The sequence below is a fragment of the Mangifera indica genome, chromosome 1, assembly GCF_011075055.1.
Source record: "Mangifera indica cultivar Alphonso chromosome 1, CATAS_Mindica_2.1, whole genome shotgun sequence".
Taxonomy (NCBI): Eukaryota; Viridiplantae; Streptophyta; class Magnoliopsida; order Sapindales; family Anacardiaceae; genus Mangifera; species Mangifera indica.
In genome coordinates this window covers 29,257,416-29,276,311 of record NC_058137.1, presented here as the reverse complement: position 1 = coordinate 29,276,311, position 18,896 = coordinate 29,257,416, and the positions used below count along the sequence as shown (strand labels likewise).

The 18,896-nt window shown below is 32.5% G+C and overlaps 3 protein-coding genes across 7 annotated transcripts; all 3 read right to left on the bottom strand.

Annotated features, from left to right (window-relative positions):
* Positions 1 to 659: 659 nt before the first annotated feature.
* On the bottom strand, positions 660 to 1,214 carry LOC123199654 (pectinesterase inhibitor-like). The gene has a single exon (XM_044614721.1). The coding sequence runs from the start codon at positions 1,212 to 1,214 to the stop codon at positions 660 to 662; it is 555 nt and encodes a 184-aa protein (XP_044470656.1).
* Positions 1,215 to 2,646: 1,432 nt separating this feature from the next.
* Positions 2,647 to 6,318, bottom strand: LOC123214108 (vacuolar cation/proton exchanger 5-like). Of its 5 annotated transcripts, none has more exons than XM_044633850.1 (13): positions 6,133 to 6,318; positions 5,741 to 5,874; positions 5,341 to 5,604; positions 5,191 to 5,258; positions 5,078 to 5,106; positions 4,541 to 4,737; positions 4,244 to 4,456; positions 4,009 to 4,155; positions 3,663 to 3,779; positions 3,528 to 3,581; positions 3,297 to 3,413; positions 3,092 to 3,188; positions 2,647 to 2,971 (listed from the first exon to the last, which is right to left on the bottom strand). In XM_044633850.1, the coding sequence occupies exons 2-13, from the start codon at positions 5,783 to 5,785 to the stop codon at positions 2,967 to 2,969; spliced, it is 1,353 nt and encodes a 450-aa protein (XP_044489785.1). In that variant the 5' UTR covers positions 5,786 to 5,874; positions 6,133 to 6,318; the 3' UTR covers positions 2,647 to 2,966. The 5 variants fall into 5 exon arrangements, with proteins under 5 accessions (XP_044489785.1, XP_044489777.1, XP_044489793.1 ...); XM_044633842.1 differs by having other exon boundaries at positions 5,741 to 5,851; XM_044633858.1 differs by having other exon boundaries at positions 5,341 to 5,601; positions 5,741 to 5,851; positions 6,133 to 6,317.
* A 3,552-nt stretch (positions 6,319 to 9,870) lies between these two features.
* On the bottom strand, positions 9,871 to 13,611 carry LOC123205884 (probable galactinol--sucrose galactosyltransferase 1). Its single transcript, XM_044622978.1, has 12 exons — positions 13,168 to 13,611; positions 12,804 to 13,063; positions 12,609 to 12,699; positions 12,468 to 12,516; positions 12,296 to 12,387; positions 12,101 to 12,208; positions 11,463 to 12,008; positions 11,240 to 11,381; positions 11,068 to 11,135; positions 10,845 to 10,979; positions 10,530 to 10,747; positions 9,871 to 10,444 (listed from the first exon to the last, which is right to left on the bottom strand). Exons 1-12 carry the CDS (start codon positions 13,350 to 13,352, stop codon positions 9,975 to 9,977), a joined length of 2,364 nt encoding a protein of 787 aa, XP_044478913.1. The 5' UTR covers positions 13,353 to 13,611; the 3' UTR covers positions 9,871 to 9,974.
* Positions 13,612 to 18,896: the final 5,285 nt, after the last annotated feature.

Sequence of the window (18,896 nt, the reverse complement as noted above, 5' to 3'; positions counted from 1 at the left end):
AGATTTTCAAAATTAATGGAAAGTAGTCCTTTAGCCATTTGAAAAACTACTCTTAAAAATGATAGTCTTAGAGTGTTTGTAATAATAAGGTAGGACATTTTAAGCATGCGATCATCATTTGGTATATTATTCATGCACTAGTCTCATTTAACATAAATTTATCTTGAAGTGAATTTTTTGTCATTAATGCAGCGAAGCTCTGTCAAACAGTAAAATTTTCCAAGCGTATTTTGAGGACATTTTCATTTCTTAATATATGTCTCTATCTTATTAGATACACTAATTTCTTCATTTATGTCATATCATTTTGTTTATTTAAGAAGTAGAATTATTTTTCCGTCAAATACAAATAATATTATATGTATCAACTCAACTTATGACAAATAGTGTGACCAAAACGTAAAATATCTTAATAATAAATTAGGATATTGATATTATTCAATTACTTTAAACTATGGTGGTTTGAATGTAACAAATCTAAGCAAATCACATTTTGACAAAATAGTTGTTGAATTGCCACAAAACCCAAAAGCCAAAACAGTGATATAACATATGTTTCACCGCTAGAAAGGATTATGAATTCATCTTTAGCCCTCGCATACGATTGCATGCTCTTATTTCCAGCACAAAATAGAAACAGCTTCAGAATCAATGGCAACTCATGAACCATTTATAAGTTTTCCAGTGATAACTCTAGACATATCACTGAGCTTCATCATCTTTTGATTAGAACCTCTAAGAGACAAATTTTTCACACTTTGACTATTCACACGCTCGCAATCGTTTCCATTTTGCCAACCAACATTGGCCATGTCGTTTGCATTTGCATAGTCATTTGCATTCAAAAATTGAATTCCCTGTTGTAAAGCATAAGCTGAGCCATCATAATTTACAGTGCAATGATCAAGAACACTCTTGAAATCCAGCCCAGGATGCTGGCTGAGTAGTTTCCGAATTTGATCCTGTGTGGCTTTAGCCCAGGAGGAAGTTGACTCCAATGAGATTATACCCAGTCCCTTGAGGTCCGCAGTGCCTGAACGTTTATCTGCACCAAGAATTTGAAGGCAAAAGTTGGGGTCCTGAGTGGCCTGACAGACCTGACTCACCAGTTGGGTTGCAGCAAAAGAGTAGTGTTGAAACAGGAGGGAGATGATGACCAGTTGAGAAACAAGCAAGAAGAAATGGTGATTGAGATTGTGATTTTGAGAGGCCATTTTGATTACAGGATTCAGAATAGTTAAAGTAATTTTATATGGCAAAGGTAATACCATGTATGGTTACAAATTAATTGCTTCAAATTTGGAAAGTGTTATAATCAGTAATATTCTAGCATTAGCTAAAAGCATTGTACATAGAAGATCCTGCAGCTGGATTAACGCACAATCCCCCGCTATACTATCACATTGTGCATAGCCAAATAAGGAATAGCAATTCATTTAGGCCAAAGGACTTATAGCCAAATAAGGAATAGCATTGTATATAGACGATCGTCTTCTCAAACAAAAATGATATCTTCGGCTTTGTTTGGGAAGATGAAGAGTTTTATCTTTTCAATGAAACTCTTCGTCTCCCCAACTTGATTCGACGTTGATCGAGTGTCTAATTGAATGGAGAAAGATTGTCGGAGGGAGAGGCCGTCGATAATGGTGTAGGAGATAGCACCGGAGTTGGAAAACTAAACCTTATGGGAGAATGTCATTTTTTAACACTTTGTCTATAGGGAAAATGATTAGTTTTTAAGGTTTAGGAGAAAAATAAAATAAAATTTTAAGGGGTTAGGGTTCCGTTAATTTTAACCATCCATAAATAAGTAAATAAGATTTTTAAAATTAAAAGAGGGGAAGTAAGATACTTTGGGTGGAAAATAGTCCTTTGGCCATTCGTTTATTCTTTTTCCAATAAACTTATATAAGCTTTTTAGGTAGTCTAAAAGCAAAAGGATTGAATGTCTCACTAGCCCGTCCTAATGTTAATATATTGTTTACTTTTGGGACTTTGGTTGCGCCAAATCAAATTAAGCGTGGTATGTTGTGCCCACTAATTGTATCATGTCATAGTCCACCAAAGGGCGAGCTTGGGTCTTGTCATGCCATGGGTGGCACAACCCTACATGTTACATATTTTTTTTTAATTTTGTTTGTGGGAGGTCACAATCCACAGAAATATAGGCTAGGCCAAACATGTCTAAGTCTAATAGAATTTTGTTTTTAGAAGAGTTTACGAACTATTTAATCAATCTTCTCTTAATATCCTCAAACAAAATGAGATATTCGTATATCTTCAACATTTCATGTGTTATATGATTGTGGGATATAACTAAGGGTGTTACACCTTGAGAGTTTGATAGCAGAATTTGGGGTATTGAGCATCTTGGTTAACTTGTTTCACAAGTGGGGTGGCAGCAAAACACTAGTGAAATTGTGAAACAAGAGGGAGACGAAAAGTTGTGAACCAAAAAAGAGCAAATGGTGATTCTATAAGGCCATTTTGGTTGGATTCAGAATGGTAACAAATTTATGGTTTCCAAAAATGGAAATCTTACTGTCTATACAAGCTAAATCATGTAGCTAATCTCTCTCATTTTTGCAGTTCTGAATTTAAGAGATTTTTAGAGTTAGCTTTGTGAGCATAGTTAAGGAACACAACTGAGAAAAGAATGGATGGAATTCCAATCAAAAGAATACAGGAAGAATTACATTGCAAAGAGAAATCAATTTTTATTCTCTATTCTATACACAATTTTCTCACTCATCATGGACACACATATAGCATCAAAGCTGGTACCAATTCAATAAAAAACGAAATCATCAAGACACCTACTCACTTGACCAAACAAGCAGCAAGGGGACAACAAAAAAATTGAGCGGCCAAGAGCTATCTATACACAACAACGTGCATGATGAAAAGCTTCAGGAATTTTTTCGCCTTACAATGGATTGCTTCATTGACTAAATTTTTAATTTCTTTTAATCTGCAACATTGATATTCATAACACTGTAAGAAGAATGTGTTCATAAAATGATAAAATTTGGTTCAAATGTACAAGAAAAGATTGCAAACAAGTAAATGTAAAATTTAATCTATAACTTACCTTTTGGAGAAGGATCTTCATGTAGAAAGAAACTTGCGGCAACTATTAGATAACAAAGAATGAGCATAAGTCCTTTAAAATAATTAGATGTTCCTTCCTGAAAACAGAACGGCAACCATAAGATGAAAACAAATTCAATATACAACTACACATGTAACCAAAGTGTATAGAAACTACTACTTTAGATCTTAGTAAAGGCACTAACCTGCAGAAAGAAGGCAACAACTATGACAGCTATGAAAAGAGTTGCCGTCTCAAAAATTTGAAAGTTCAAGTCCATGGTGCATCCCATGATCCATCCGATAACCACACAAAATGGAATCTGTGGCAATGACAATTACCCAAAATTTTTAAGCTTACCATTCCGAACAGAACAAAATTAAAACCAAAATGGAAGTAATTAAACCAAAAGGGTTATCCACTCTTTGATACCTACCCCAAACATGGATATTTGTGTTGATGATCCTATTGCCACTCCCAAAGTTATGTCCTGCAGAGAAATTTTATATTAGTACAAGGCACTATATTAGTATCAAGAATTGTTGGAGGTACAACATCAGAAACTGCTCACAAGTTTGTCCTTCATGGCAAAAATGATAGCACTTGCATGCTCTGCAGCATTCCCTACAATTGGAAGTAATATTACACTAATAAATGAAATTGGAATGTTCCATGCGATCGATGCTCCCTACAAAACAGGAATAACCAGAGAAAGAGTATCAAGGATAGTCTTGGATACAGATATTGTAAAAGCAGCTTTGATCATAAGGGTAATACCTTGAAACTTTCACAGGGAAACACCAATTAACATGAATTTATCAACAGTAAGATCTATTTGCACCAGCTCAATTACATGTAAGGAAAGACACAGTCAAGATATTATTCTAATCAACAAAGTGTAGACAACCAAATGTCACCTGTATAGCATCGACTAGATACTCTGAAAGGATAGATATCCAAGCTGTCATAATTGAAAGCCAAATAATTGATTCCCACTTTGAGATCTCTGGCTCTTCATCGCCATCATCATCATTATCACCAGCATCTGTAGCCTGATTCTCTTCCTAAGTTCACAACAATTATCACGCCGGTAATTATTCCAGGCTAAATAAGAAAAAGTAAAACTTCTTTGTATTAAAAGTAGTAACTAACCTCAGTTATAGAGAAATATGGCTCTTGTTGACCCTTTAATTGGAAAACAAGAAAGGCAGCATATGCCACTAGCATAATGCAACTGCTAAATCTTGAAAGAGCCAGCTCTGACTTTCCGAAACGCACCTCAGAATGTGTGTAGTGAAGAACAGCTGGAAATAGCAGACACATGACAGCCATCAACAACAGTCCAGAATTCACAACAGCGGATGCCTGCATGATAACTTGGTTCAGTGATGGCATTCAAAAGCAGATGATAGGCCAAAAAAGACCAGGATAAGATGCTTCCATATCAACCTTATCAAACCGCTGTTCCTTATTCCGAATAACAAGACCTCCACAAAAGAATGCACATCCAAGCACCAGCAACATATTTGACAAAATTGAGCCCAATAATGAGAGCTGAACGACACGTGTCATACCACTTTTCAGAGCATAAATTGATATAATCAATTCTGTTGCATTTCCAAATGTAGCATTTAAAAGGCCCCCAACTGTAAAGTCCATTGAATATACTCATAAGTTGGAACAATACTAGGATACAGTTGAGGTAAGCAAAAAGCAAGTAACATATGAGAAAGGTAATGAAAAGGTCCAGAAGATTTATTTGTCTCAAAATAAGCTAGATACCAATTATTGTAGTTCTATTTACAAATGGGTGAAAAAGATGAATCCTATATCCACACAAGTTGACTATGCATTCTCAAGCTCAAACTGTTGCTAATTCACAAGGAAAGAAACTAATAAATCAGTTAGATACTTTGATTAACTTGAAAGACAAAAACAACAGTTACAACTTATTAGTTATCCATTGAAGCTCTATGAGAATTATACCAGTAGCACCAGTGTAAAAGGCCAGTTGCCTGTATCAAAAAAAAAGAAAGCTGTATTAGCTACTAATAAACAACTTTACACAATAATTGAGATAAAGAAATATGAGAGCTTACTCAGTAGCATAACCTAAACGCTCTGCCAAAGGAGTTATACCCAGCAAGCTTAGAAAGAAGACCCATCCCTGGATCCACCCCAAGAATCAAAACATACTTTTGCAACAATAAGCAAAAATCCAATATATCAACATCAACAACTGAACTCACTTTATGACCAGTGATTTTATGGACCATGATCGCCAATGGCCCCAAAGGCATAAGCAAATTGAGTTTATTTGAGAAAACAACAGTCTCTATGCTCTTATACACACCATTCGGCAAATTTTTATCTCCACAGGATGGTGAACCCCTAGAAATATGTCCATTTTCATGTCCAAGGACAGGTTTTGGCTTTCCAGATTCTGCTTCCAGAGTAAAAAGACTCTCCTCCTCAAGCTCACTCATTGATCTATCGTCTAATGAGCCCATCTGCTATAACAAATATATATTGATTACAAACAAATATCACTCACACCAAAAAATAAAACTACAGCCTCAACAAGCCAATCATGCTCCTATAACATTATCACCTAAAAGAAACCGAGTAACAAGAAATGAAGAAACTTACTTCAACAATGGATGGCATTTCCTCCGATCTTAACTTAACATCCATCTCTTCTTGTGTTAACAGAAAGATAACTTAAACGTATCCGTCAAATCGTGCTCACTATCCAATTTTCTAAATACCAACAAAACAATGTTCTATAAAACTCGAAACATAACAAAAACTAGCATTAGCCAACTACACAAAACACTTCAAAAACAAAACCTTCACACTTAAACCTCACTCAAACTGCATCAAACTAACTTTCAAACCAAACTCAAGTCCCCACAACTAAAAATCCCCATCTGGGTATTTCTAAATAACTCCAAAATCAGATACTGCACCAAGAACAACCATAAAAAACCAACTTTGAATGAAAACAACTATCAAAATTTAAAATCTGCAAAAGAACTAACCTCGACAGAAGCACAACTGAGGAAGAACAAAAAATAAGCACTTGGTCAGATGACCGTACAAGATACTTAAGATAAAGTGCTTAGAATTCTCCGTCTTCTTCGAGAGAATTAAGGGTTTAAGCAATACTCTTACTATGATTAGAAAACAAATACACATGGATGTTGGAATGTTAAGGCAAGCCAGTATATAAGTTTGTGCCGTTGGAAACAGTGCCCGACTAAGAGAGTTCGTTTCAAATCACCTTTTTTTACCCAAGTTTAGGTAAAATCTCTAGCCACACCCATAAAATTTAAAAAATTTAAAAGTCTCCCCTATAACATAATTATCATTAAAATTCTCTCTTAAAAATAAAAATAAAATCATTATTTTACTAATATTAAAAAATATAAAATACATTATATTTTCTCTCTTAAATTTTAAAAATTAACAATTTCATCTTACTCAAAGTTTTTTAATTTTAAAAAATTATATTTTCTTCCCAATTTTTTTTTCACCTCTCTAACCACCATCTCTGATATCAGTGACCTCTCATCTCTACCCTAAATCATTAGTCAATACACATAAAAAAAAATCTAAAATGTATCTTATCAAAGACAAAGAGACTTTATTGTCATCCTTTCTAGATCACCAAAGAAAGTAACCAGAAGGAAAGAAAAAAATTTTAAGGTTTTGTGGAATGGGGAATGCAATTTTTCAAAGTTAAAAAACTTTAAAATGGGTGAAATGTTAGTTTTTAAAACTTATGAGAAAAAATATAATAAATTTTTTTAATATTATTAGTAAAATAATGATTTTGTCATTGTTTCTAACATAAAATTTTAACTTCAGTTGATTAACAGATGAAATTTTAAGTTTTTGAAATCTCACAGATATAACTTTGAGAATACATTTAAACTTAGGTGTGAAATAGTCCTTTAACCTTTTTTTAATTTTCTTTTTAACAAATCAAATTATATGAATAAATAATAAATATAAATTTATATAAAAATTATAATATATTTTTATTAAAATTTAAATTAAAAATAAAATAATATCTAATAATATAAAATATATTATTATTCATATATAAATTTATCTTTATTATTTATATACATATCACTATTCTTTCAAATATTTTGATCTTTCTTTAAAGTCATCTTCTTGGCAGTTTCCTGACACTGATGACTGAACTAGAATTTAGAAAAGTATTTTGGATTGAAATTGATCATAAAGAAAAAATCTATTTTTATTAGATTTTATATTATTATGTTTATATTATACTTTAAATATTTATATATAGTGTAGATTCTTCCATGATTTCTGCATTTTTAATATATATATTTACTATAAATATAAGTATATAATTTTTTTTTTTAAAAGTTATTTCATGATTTCGGATTATAATATCTGAGTATAAGTGAGAATAATTTCCAGGGAGTAGGACTTTTGTTTTTCATAAAGGTCTTCACTAGACTATGGTCACTGCAATGATTCACTATACTCTGGTTTAGCTTAGAATAATAAGTACAAGTGTAAAGATCGGTTGGCAGAATAATAAATACACGTTCTGGTTGAGAAGGTTCTGCAATGATTTCCGTCACCTGAAAGTGAAATCAGCTCAGAAGCAGCCATGGCCACTGTGATTCCCATCAAACATAGATTTGCAGGATGTATATTTTACTTTCATGTTGTTGCAATGATACGGTGGTCAACCTGCACATATTAAAAACAGAATTGGTGCTCATCATCATCAACATGGTAGTGATGAAAACTCAAACCTAATGTTCGGTACACTGTCATGTTGGCCCCTATGTTGCACGATTACAACCCGAAGATATGATGGTGGCATGCAATTGTGAGATAAAATAGTTCTTTGGAAAATTATTAAAAGCAGGGCTCTGGAAAATCAGCACAGAAGCCAAATTTTCATTTGTTTCTAAGCAGGAGAATAGACCATTGAAAGACCGGAACCAGTTATAGTAACACACAGCTTCATTTCCAGCTAAACTGTAAGGGCTCACTCTGGGCTGAGAAGATTCAGAGGATGGCTCCTACAAAAGACAGCATTCAAGGTTTAAAGTGCTTCTGAAAAAACAGGATAAACTGAGTTAATAGAGAAAAAAAATAAATAGATCAGTTGAGATCATCAACATAGACTAAAACAATTGACATGTAGTGTCATCACCGATGATCACAGTAGAGAAGATTATATTATATCCCTTATGAAGAAGATACGAAAATGGCAGGGTAAAAACGATACTCGGTCTCCTTCCCCACATACAATGTGCATAGTCCATCCAATAAATAAATTAGAAATTGTTAGACTACCAATAAGTTTACAGAAGGAGAATTGAAACAAGACAACAAGATATTGACTATGATCCAGACAAAGCAAATAGGCTCTAATCAAGGCAAAACCAACAAACTGGAATTAAGAATAATAGAGGGAAAAATGAAAATTGAAATAGAGAAAGGAGAACAGGAGGTGAAGACAAGGAATTATTCTGGGAAATCAGTCGGAGGGGCTTTGGCCTAGGGGAGGATTGCACCTCTTACTGCCAAAACAACTTATCTTCTATAATCTATATTATTCATTTGACTTGTGATGAGGTGTGTTGAGAGCAATAAAACAATTTGAACTTGTCCAACTGTTTGAGTTAGATTGAGTGAGTCTGAATTGTTAGAGGAGTTCTCTTCACACTGCCACAGGTTAAAAAACAAGTAACATCACTAAAATTCTACAGAAATTCGTCCAGTCTACAATGCAGTCATTTCAAATGCATAAAAACTCATCCCATGAAACAAATGCAACAAAAATCTGATGGATACAACAGACAACAAAGTAAAAATTAGGACGCTTACAAAAATATCTTGTTCAATCACTGACTACAATGGATGATGCAACTTTTAAGCATTTAGCATTTCCTAGAGGACTTACTAATTTTTAATTTCTAACCACAACCTCACAGAGAGTTCAAACTTCAAATGCATACAAAAATGCAAAGGTATTGTATTTGGCACTTACCACTTATATTGAGGCGGCTGCTTATATTTCTCAAACTCCTACAGCCATTCCTCATCTGATAGAGGGGAGGCCACCAGTGAATTTCCAGTCAGTCATTGAAAGACCAGATTGCATTAGTCAAGTGATGCCACCAAGCACCACCATGCTAAACACCCAAGCAGCAGAGCCAAAAAGCCATATCCAAACCATTTTCTGAGCTTGGGGACCTCCAGTTACAAGTGGCTTCAATCCCTCAGCTTCAACGCCCAAGGCTGCAGCAGTCGACTTATCTCCTTAAAAATACCTACACAATGGAAAGATGACAACTTTTTAACATGATCAATGAAACAATAAAAAATAAAGCTACCCACAAACTAAAATTTGAATCTTGATAAGAAAATGAGGGAAACAAAGCGAGAACCTTAATGAGAGATCTGAAACCATAAAGAGAACTCCTTGCAAGTGTAGACGATGATGGCAAAGAAGAGAAAGCAGCTATAAATGAGACCATTTAGAGAAGCTCTGTTTCTATTAAGAATTGAAAAGATTACTCTGCTTTGAAACACAGAGATGATGATGAGTAAGTAGATGATGGCTCTTCCCTGTTAAAACTCGAGCTTTAGTGAAGTTTACTCGATTTGAGAAGGTATTGCAGTTGCATAACATAAACAACAGCATTTCCCTTTTTTTTCCCCTAAAAATGGTGTAAAATAGTCAACATGTCAAAAAAAAAAAAAACAAAAACAAAATAATCTGGAACCAACATTAAGATTTTATCATTTCCTTGAATAATTGATTACAACAGTTATTCTACAAAAAACTACAAGGACACTAGGAACTTGGGCTGCTAAAGCCATTTCATGATGAAGAATAGGATGCTTGCAATAAAAATAAAAAAAAAGAAATAGAGATCTTCTGCATCTCCTTAACTGTGTTTATGTTTTTAAGTCCTCGTAGCTCAATGGTTATGTTCCAGAGGTACAATTCTTCCTCTGGAACTCTCAAAGTGAGAGTGACAAGACCACATTGTTCATTATATCCAAACTGTACTTCCTCGGTGTTGACTATGATTCTCTTTGGTCGTGATGATGAATATGCTCCAAATAGGCCACATCCGCAAACCTTCATGCCAACAGTTGCACTTCCCTCAGATTCATATTTCAACTCCTTGATGGCTCCACCAGAGTTGAACATCTTGATTAGACCAATGGGTGCAAATGTAGTTCCGGTGGACAATTCCTTAAGAGGAGTAACTGTGAAAACTTCATATTCTCGCGACTGCAATGTGATTGGGATTGATGCATTCTTTGGAAGAAAAACTATCTCTCCTGTAATTTAAATCAGGGCAAATTATTATTAGAAAACTAATAGTGAATTAGAATGTATAAAAATAAATTTGTATGCAAAACTTACCGGCAAGATGGGAATATATGACTGCATCGCCTGTCCATTTGGCATCAGCAACTCTAGGTAGATAATCAATGTCTTTTGCTCTTATATATCCTGTTATAGTGCCAGGTTGTTCATCATGGATAAGGTTCGTCTTTCCAACCCTACACCACCCTGCTCCCTGGCAGTTGAAGACCCCCATGACCCCAGTGAAATCATTCAGGTTCCAAATCTTTAAAAGACTGCAAGATCAAGACAATAATACCAAAAATACACTTCAGTTAGGAACAATGCATCCCAAAATCGGTAATTTGTATGTTTGCTCTCTTTCTTAGTTACCTTTTGCCATCTCTAGCAGGATCAGAGAACAAACAATCCCTAGTTGGTCTTCCTGGAAGTTTGGCTCTCAATATGGAACCATCAGGAAGTACAAGCTTCTTCAGTAGGTTAAAGTCATGCTGTCCAGGCTTGTCACTGCAAGACATAAAAGTCAATAACTGTATATTCAAATGATTAATGCCAGCCAGAATTAGTATACAAGTTCATCATTCGGAACATGTACCTGACATAAATGGCACACCCTCCTACTGCACGAGCTGCTCCATGGTATTCAGCCATTGGGTGTAGACTCTGTCATGAGTGGATTCAGTTCAAAGTTAACAATATAAACTCAAAGAATCAAAGCTTAAATACTCAAGGCAGTCCTACAAAGATATCAAAATTCGTTAGCTTACATGAAACATATCCCAATCAGGCTGCATAAATTCTCCGAGGAAGACAGTATTGTAGGCAACAGATGCAATGTGAATTGTGTGAGAAGCAAGATCTCTTGGCCAGAAATCATCTGATGCCCTTATAACAGCTGTTCGCTTTGCACTGCATAAACAAATTATTGTTCATTATAAATCCTATAACTTAAACATTTTACCTAGAAAGTTGAAAAAATGAACAACTTACCTGTACAAACCATCTGTGTTGTGACTCATACAAGAAATAATATCATTGTTGCGGAAGTTTCTAGCAATAGATGCCTCAAGTGCCTGATGATATTTTCTAGCAAGCTTAACTCTTCCACCATGACCTGCTCCAAGGGTTTCAAGTATATTCTGAACATCAACTTTGACACCATCAATTCCAGCTGATGCCAGATACGAGTGAAGTTCATTGTAGAAATTGAAAACTTTTTCCGGATTCACAAGGCCAAGCCCATTCTTTGTGATGCTGTCCAAAGCTTCACAAGACTCATTACACTGAATCCCAGGAGATGAAACAGGGTACGCCATCTTCGAATCATAGTGTTCCATTTCGGTAACTCCAGGTCTGACACCTCCCCAGTAGCCAGTTATTGCATGCCACACATAAACATACTTCAAATCATGTTTATCTTTTATCTCAGTGACAATGTGGCGAAGTCCTAAAGCTGGGTCCTCAACTCTATGACCCTCTTTACCATCTTTCTGAAATTTGTGATTCTCTTTTATATGTGTCAACCGGTTAGCGAAGCTGACAGAAAACAAAATAATTGTAAAGACTATTGGCTCATGAAATTATAATGATAAAAATAAGCAGATACAAACTCTGTTATAAGAGCTTACTTGGCACAGTTATCAGCTTTGAATTCCAGACCAGTGGGATCCATTGCGACCGATTGCCACCCGTCATCGATTATAACAAACTTTGGAGGAATTCCACCTTTCTCTAAGCTGCAAGAATCAATATTTTCCAAATTAATAATACTTGAACTACATAATTTAAGAAGCACCTATGATCCATATCGGCGATATCAATACCTCTCTAGTCCTTGTCTCACTCCCTCTGCGGTGACATTGGTGTAGAAGGCGTCCCAAGTGCACCACCCAAACCAGTTCAACATGTCTGGCATCTGATCCAGAAAGAATTAAAATATAAACACTATGTAACTAGGTTGTGACAAAATTATAAAGCCTGAAACGGAAAATATACCTTCTTTCTCTCACGATGTGAAAAGGTTTGAAGATGTCTCTCAACGCTCCTGTATATCAACCAAAACAGACACTTTGTAAATCATTTCAAGTCTCTAACATAATGCATAATTGTCATTAATTTTCATGTATTGAAACTTACTTCACTGCGTTTGTAATGACAATAAACGGGTCGCATCCAGCCGCCACAAAAACCAAATGACTTCCATCAAATCCGTCAACAGCAGGATCCCCTACAAACACACAAGAAATTCCCTGAACTCAGTATCAAGAAAACAAAATGAGCTTGAAAAATCAAAATCAAAATCAAATTTAAATGAATAATCGCGAAAATTACCACTCTCCAAACAAATCTCCAACTCATTTTGTTCATTCCCTTGAAGGACGGCCCTGAAATCTCCTTCAAGAATCGGCAAGAAGACGGTGTATAACGCCGATTGTTGCTCTCCGATTTCACTTCCATTGTCAAAATGAGACCCCTCTCGTGCCTCCACAATTAAAAACTGAGTCTCGAACGGAATATCTTGGCCACAGTTTCCCATTCTCTGAGTCATCCACCACATTTTGAACCGAAACACACACATAAACCGCAACCCCCTGCAAAACCATAGAGACTCATAAAGCATTGCATCAAAATCTGACCCTTACCGACATCACAAATTACCAAATTTATCACCAAAAAAAAAAAAAAAGGAACATACTCAAGTTTCCCAACGGGGAACACTCGGCGGCTGCCAGTCTGATCAGAAACAACACCAATGAAGGCTTCATCAACCAATGCACCAACCGGAGTAACAACAATATTATCCCTAACATCTGTCAAAACACAACTCCCCTTGACCGTCAACCTCCCATCACTCACACTGACGCCAGCCCCCACCGTCATTTTGCCACACGAAACAAAAAAAGAACCCGCGAGGCGTTATGGGCAGCAATAGAGTTGAGAGTTGAATGGCAGGGGAGGGGGGGTATTTATGGAGACGAAATGAAGTGAAAAGTCTAACAATTTCAGGAGTTGGAAATTTTGTAAATTGCAAAAAGGGATTCCTCCTCGTTTTCCGTGAAGTAAATATCTTACGATAACATGGCGGGAATCAACTGATCATTGGCTGTGACTTTTTATCTTCTTCCGTAATCTCGCATGTGAACTCACCGAACTTGCATTATGATTTAAAAAAAATATATATATATATATATATATATAATATTATTTTATTTATATATATTTGATAACATCCGTATAGTTATAATACATAATAGTATGATTAATAGGAGATTATTGATTATTATATTTCGCGTAGTTTGGTTGTCATTATCTACCAAAAATCTCCCCTATAATGAATTTTGATATTAGATATATAGATTTTGTGCATATACTATGGTAAGCTTGATATGATTACTTGATTAGATTTGATTCAAATTATTTTATATTATTAATATATATATATATATATTTATATACACACATAAATATAATTTTATTTTTTATTTAACACAATATATCAAATAAGAAGGATAAAAATGTAATTCAACATTAGAAAAGGACGAAGAGGGTGTGCATGGGAGGGAATGAAAAGGAAGTAAAATGATTGAAAGGGTGAAACAAGGTGTATCCAAGTCCGATTTGCATCAGAAAGAGCTCAGATCCTACGTGGCAATCATGACATAATCATATAATATTGAAATTAAATCAACTCAATTAATAACAACCTTAACCTTAATTTGAAGGCTTAATTTTATTGGCAAGTGAGATTTCAATTATGTTTTGGACTTACTCACAACAAATCTCATGTGAATGCGAAGGAATTCATAATTTGGAATGGATTAGGCAATAGGGAATAGTAGGGATAAACATTTTATATATATATATTATATTCAAACAACTTGATTGAATCCCCACAAGGCTTTTATTGGGCTGAAGCTTCTCAAATGTCCTGAAGCCCTAGAAGAACAAACACAAGCATTGCCATTAAACTTAAGCCCAAAAAGAAAATTAAGTTGGTCAGTGAGTTATCTTTCTTGGTCCAGGAAGACAATTCATATACAACACCAATGAGATTAATTAGTCAGTCAACAATATATGAAGGCTATATATGTGAATGTGAAGGCACGTATGTCAGTCAACATTGTCTTTATCCATTATCTTGGAAAAAGTTAAGGTTGCAGAGATTTCATTTAAGATCATACCAAACAAACAACTTTAACAAAAACTATGAGGAGTGCCATGAGAACATGTGTTGAAATCAAATCACAGTTGAGTTGGCAAAGTGCTGCAGGCCATGCATATATATATGAATATCATCCCTATATATTATAATGTGAGCAGCTAGCTTCTAATAAGTTTCAGGGAGGATAAACTTCATACTTAATTACTTTTATATATATATATATATATATATATATATATATATATATATATATACCAAGGACAAAAACACCTAAGGTATCTCCCAAAGTTAACCATAGAATCCAATTATCTTAAAAAACTAACTTATCTTGTTCTGTTTATTTAAATATTTATGAACAAGGTTTATTACCTGGGTGGGTGGTCGACTCCGCCAAATAACAAAATTAAAATATATATATAATCTGTGTGATATGACAAGAGTACATACAAGGAAACCTTATCTTTCAACACAACAGACAAACTTTACCAATGACAAATGGTGTACTTCTCTCTGCCCATTGCTCGCCACAATCATTTATTTATTTAGAAAAAAAATTAATAATTGTCTTTCACGAAATCAAGGAATATTTCCATGTACATTCTCATTTCACAACAATCAATAATGTATATGCATTGCATTCATCCATTGACCTTATCTATCTATATATTTAATTTTATTCCTAAACTCCGCTCTATTGCACTCCATTTGTCACTTGTACCACCACCCAATCAATCTTAGATTATATTAATGTGCTAGTCTTAATTACATTGCCACCCTCCAAGTTTCATGCAAAAACCTTTTCTCTCTGGATTCGATACATTTTGGGTCAAATTTGAGGTCAATTCAAACTCAAATCAAACCTATAATTTTTAGTTCGAGCTCATTCCACTTGAGAGCTACCAACATAGTAAATAATATTATTAAACAAGATAAAAAAATATAATTAAATAGACAACCCATGATTGAAAAATCTCTATCACTATGTTTTTCCTTTTATGAAGCATTATTGACAAGCCTTTTTGTGGTATTCCTTTATCATTTCGTCCAAGATTTCAACATGTCCGTCTGTCTGTTTCTTTCTCTTGAATTGTGATAGTTAACTTATAGAAATGCCATTTAAGGATGATAATGCCAACTTTTGAAACTTAGAGGGAGCTTTTCATACCAATTTATTGGGGTGGCATCAAATGAACCTAAAAAAATTTAATATAAAAACAACAGTTGGGTTGGGAGGGTTTTGTCATTACGTTTCAACTAATAATATAAATATATATACATAAAATTTATAATAAATAGCCTAACTCGGATTATATAAGTAATTTAATTATAATGGTCGTCCCAATAGACAGACGTATCAAATTAACCTTTGTGATTTGATTTTGGATTAAATTATTGTAAGTATAGGATTGGTTCATATCAGAAGTTAGGGTAAGTTATAAGAATTGCCACCCCAGGGCAGGGCGCAGCTAGAGAGAGTGTAATAAACAGGACCTGACTAAAAATGATTAAATTAAAAGTTATATGATCCTATTTAAAGAGATATAAATAAATAAATAATTAGGAATATTACATAGATATGCAATGCAATGCAAGTGGTTGAATTTTGAATGATTGTTTAGTAGGTATTGATAGCTCAAAAACCTGACAATAGTTTGAAAGATGATAATTGAAAATTTTAAACATGATGGTAAGTATCAATCAATGTGTTATAATAATATTTCTGATTGATGTTATTTGTGGTGTTTGGAGTTTGATATAAAATATAAATTACTATTTTGAGTTTGGTATGATTAATTATTCTTTATTAAAATTAAAAAAAAATCATTTAGTTTGAGTTTGATAAATAACTAATTTACCGATAAAAATTATCTATTTTGAACTTCTATGGGACGAGTTAGAAGATGAAAGATAGTGAAATGTTGTATATATATATATATATATATATATATATATAGAAGCTATGTGCTGGCTTTAGGGTTTCAAATTGAAAACCTGAAGCTGGTAGTGGTTGAGATATAAATTTCAATTGAAATTGACCTCTCATGCGTGGATTGCATCTCACACTACAACCCACCACCTTGCTCTTATAGATCACCCTTGTCTAGGGTTTACTTATCCAAAACCAAACGGAGAAGCAAAATTGCTTTTCTCTTTTGATGTTTGCTGCGTTGTGGCCATTGTCTCACTTCTCTTGTCATTTCTAATTTGGAAATCTCTCTCTCTTGAATGTTTATGAATATTTATCATAAATTAATATTTTCATTTTCTAAATGTATAGATTGTATTATCAAAATAACAAAAATCTTTGATTAAATGAGAGCCTAGTGCAAGTCATTTTAATACAACATGAAAAGTGTTTCAATCATGTGATACATGCACAAATGATAAAGATAAATATAAATATTGACGTGTTATTATATAATTATGTTTTATTTTATCTTTAATTTAAAATTATTCAATTACATAATATACAACATCAATGTTTATACTCATTATTAATATATAAAATATTATTGTATTGAAAATAAAATATTATTGTATGGACAAAACTAAAGTAATTACTTTTAAAATCTCATTATAAAAAAAAAAAAAAAGAAAGAAATATTATTGGAGTGGGATAGTCAAGTATGAGTCAAAAAAAGGAATTTTCACATAATTGTGAATACATAAATTTATACTTATTATTATTAGTACACATAATTTTATTTAACGATAAAACTAAACCCATCACAATATTCATTAGTTGAAAACTATACCCTATTATATTTACTTAGAAATAACTTTATGATTATTATACGATAAATTGAATAAAAGATATGTGATTAGAGGTATGATCATGAGGTAATTAGTGGGCACTAATTGGGATTAGAGTGATTAACTTGGTGGAGCCTTGAGGGGGCAAAATATCTAAAGATAGATTGCATGAACATGAAAAAAACATGATTACTTCTAGTAATTGCAAATGGATTCATATTGATCAAAAGGAAAATTATTATGGACAAGAAAGTGAATCTTCCTTAATCCATACTAAAATTGCTGGCTATATCCCAGAATCAACTAGAGGAGAAAATTTGTATCTTGTAACAATAATTTATGCATTATCATTACTTCATATATATATATATATATATATATATATATACACTTATTTTAAGTAATAAATAGATATATATTTGTATATATCATTATATAATTACATGTTATTTTATTTTTAATTTAAAATTATTCAATTATATGATAACATATATAAATATATATTTATTTATATATTTAAAATAAATACATATAATTTTTTTAAAATTTTTCTACCCCTAATTGAAAAGAATTCAACTATTTATTGATAGTAACTTGGATTTTGCTTTTTCTCTATTTAAGATTACAAAGATTTCATTGGGATAACATTATCTTGTTACTTCCCCAATTTGTTGAGTGAGATTCCCAAAAACAAAATTCCACAATTATAAGAAAAACAAGAGTTTCTTCTTTCCTAATTAGCTAAATAAGACTTCTATCCAAACAAAAATTTATGATTTTAATAGAGATAAGATCGATGATCATGGATGACAATAAATTTATTTTATAAACCTTATTTTTATAGAATAATATTTTATATATAAATAATAAGTACTAACAAAAACAAATAATATTATTTTATAAGTGAATAATCTAATTATTTATTTTATTTATAATTCAAAATAATATTAAAATTATACGATGATATATTTATTTTGTTTGTTTCTATATTATATTTTTAAAGGGAGATTGTTTTAAAAAAAAACTACTATAACATTGTATATTAAATATTATAAAATTATGGAAAAAGTAAGAATACCTGAAACTTTCTAGATATGCTATGCAGGTCAGGAATTGAAAATAAAAACATGAAAAATCCTAAGGGGCATTTGATTCTAAGAATTTAAAAATTATCTTAATAATATATATTTTATTATTTATATTATTTTATGTGATTTATTAGTAATAAAATATTATAATAATTTTTTATTACTAATACTGATATGATAAGTAATATAAATGATAATCTGATTATTATTTTTATCTTAAATATTAAAAAATTATCAAAATAATATTGATTTTATTATAATTATATTATTATTTATTAATTTTTTTCAAACAAAAATAAATTTATTTTTAATTAATATAAAAAATATTTAAAAATAATTATATTCAAAAGAGTTTAAATAAAATAATTTATTAGTATTTTTTTATTATTTTTAATCAAACATAATAATTATTTATATTTA

Coding starts and splice junctions, on each gene's coding strand:
- LOC123199654 (XM_044614721.1), bottom strand. CDS start 1,214: ATGGCCTCTCAAAATCACAATCTCAATCACCATTTCTTCTTGCTTGTT.
- LOC123214108 (XM_044633850.1), bottom strand. CDS start 5,785: ATGGATGTTAAGTTAAGATCGGAGGAAATGCCATCCATTGTTGAA. Junction 4,738..5,077: donor CTTTTACACTGGTGCTACTG/GTATAATTCTCA, acceptor TGGACTTTACAG/TTGGGGGCCTTTTAAATGCT. Junction 3,189..3,296: donor TTGTTGCCTTCTTTCTGCAG/GTTAGTGCCTTT, acceptor TTCTGTTTTCAG/GAAGGAACATCTAATTATTT.
- LOC123205884 (XM_044622978.1), bottom strand. CDS start 13,352: ATGACGGTGGGGGCTGGCGTCAGTGTGAGTGATGGGAGGTTGACGGTC. Junction 12,009..12,100: donor AAAGCTGATAACTGTGCCAA/GTAAGCTCTTAT, acceptor GTTTTCTGTCAG/CTTCGCTAACCGGTTGACAC. Junction 11,136..11,239: donor CTGATTGGGATATGTTTCAT/GTAAGCTAACGA, acceptor CACTCATGACAG/AGTCTACACCCAATGGCTGA.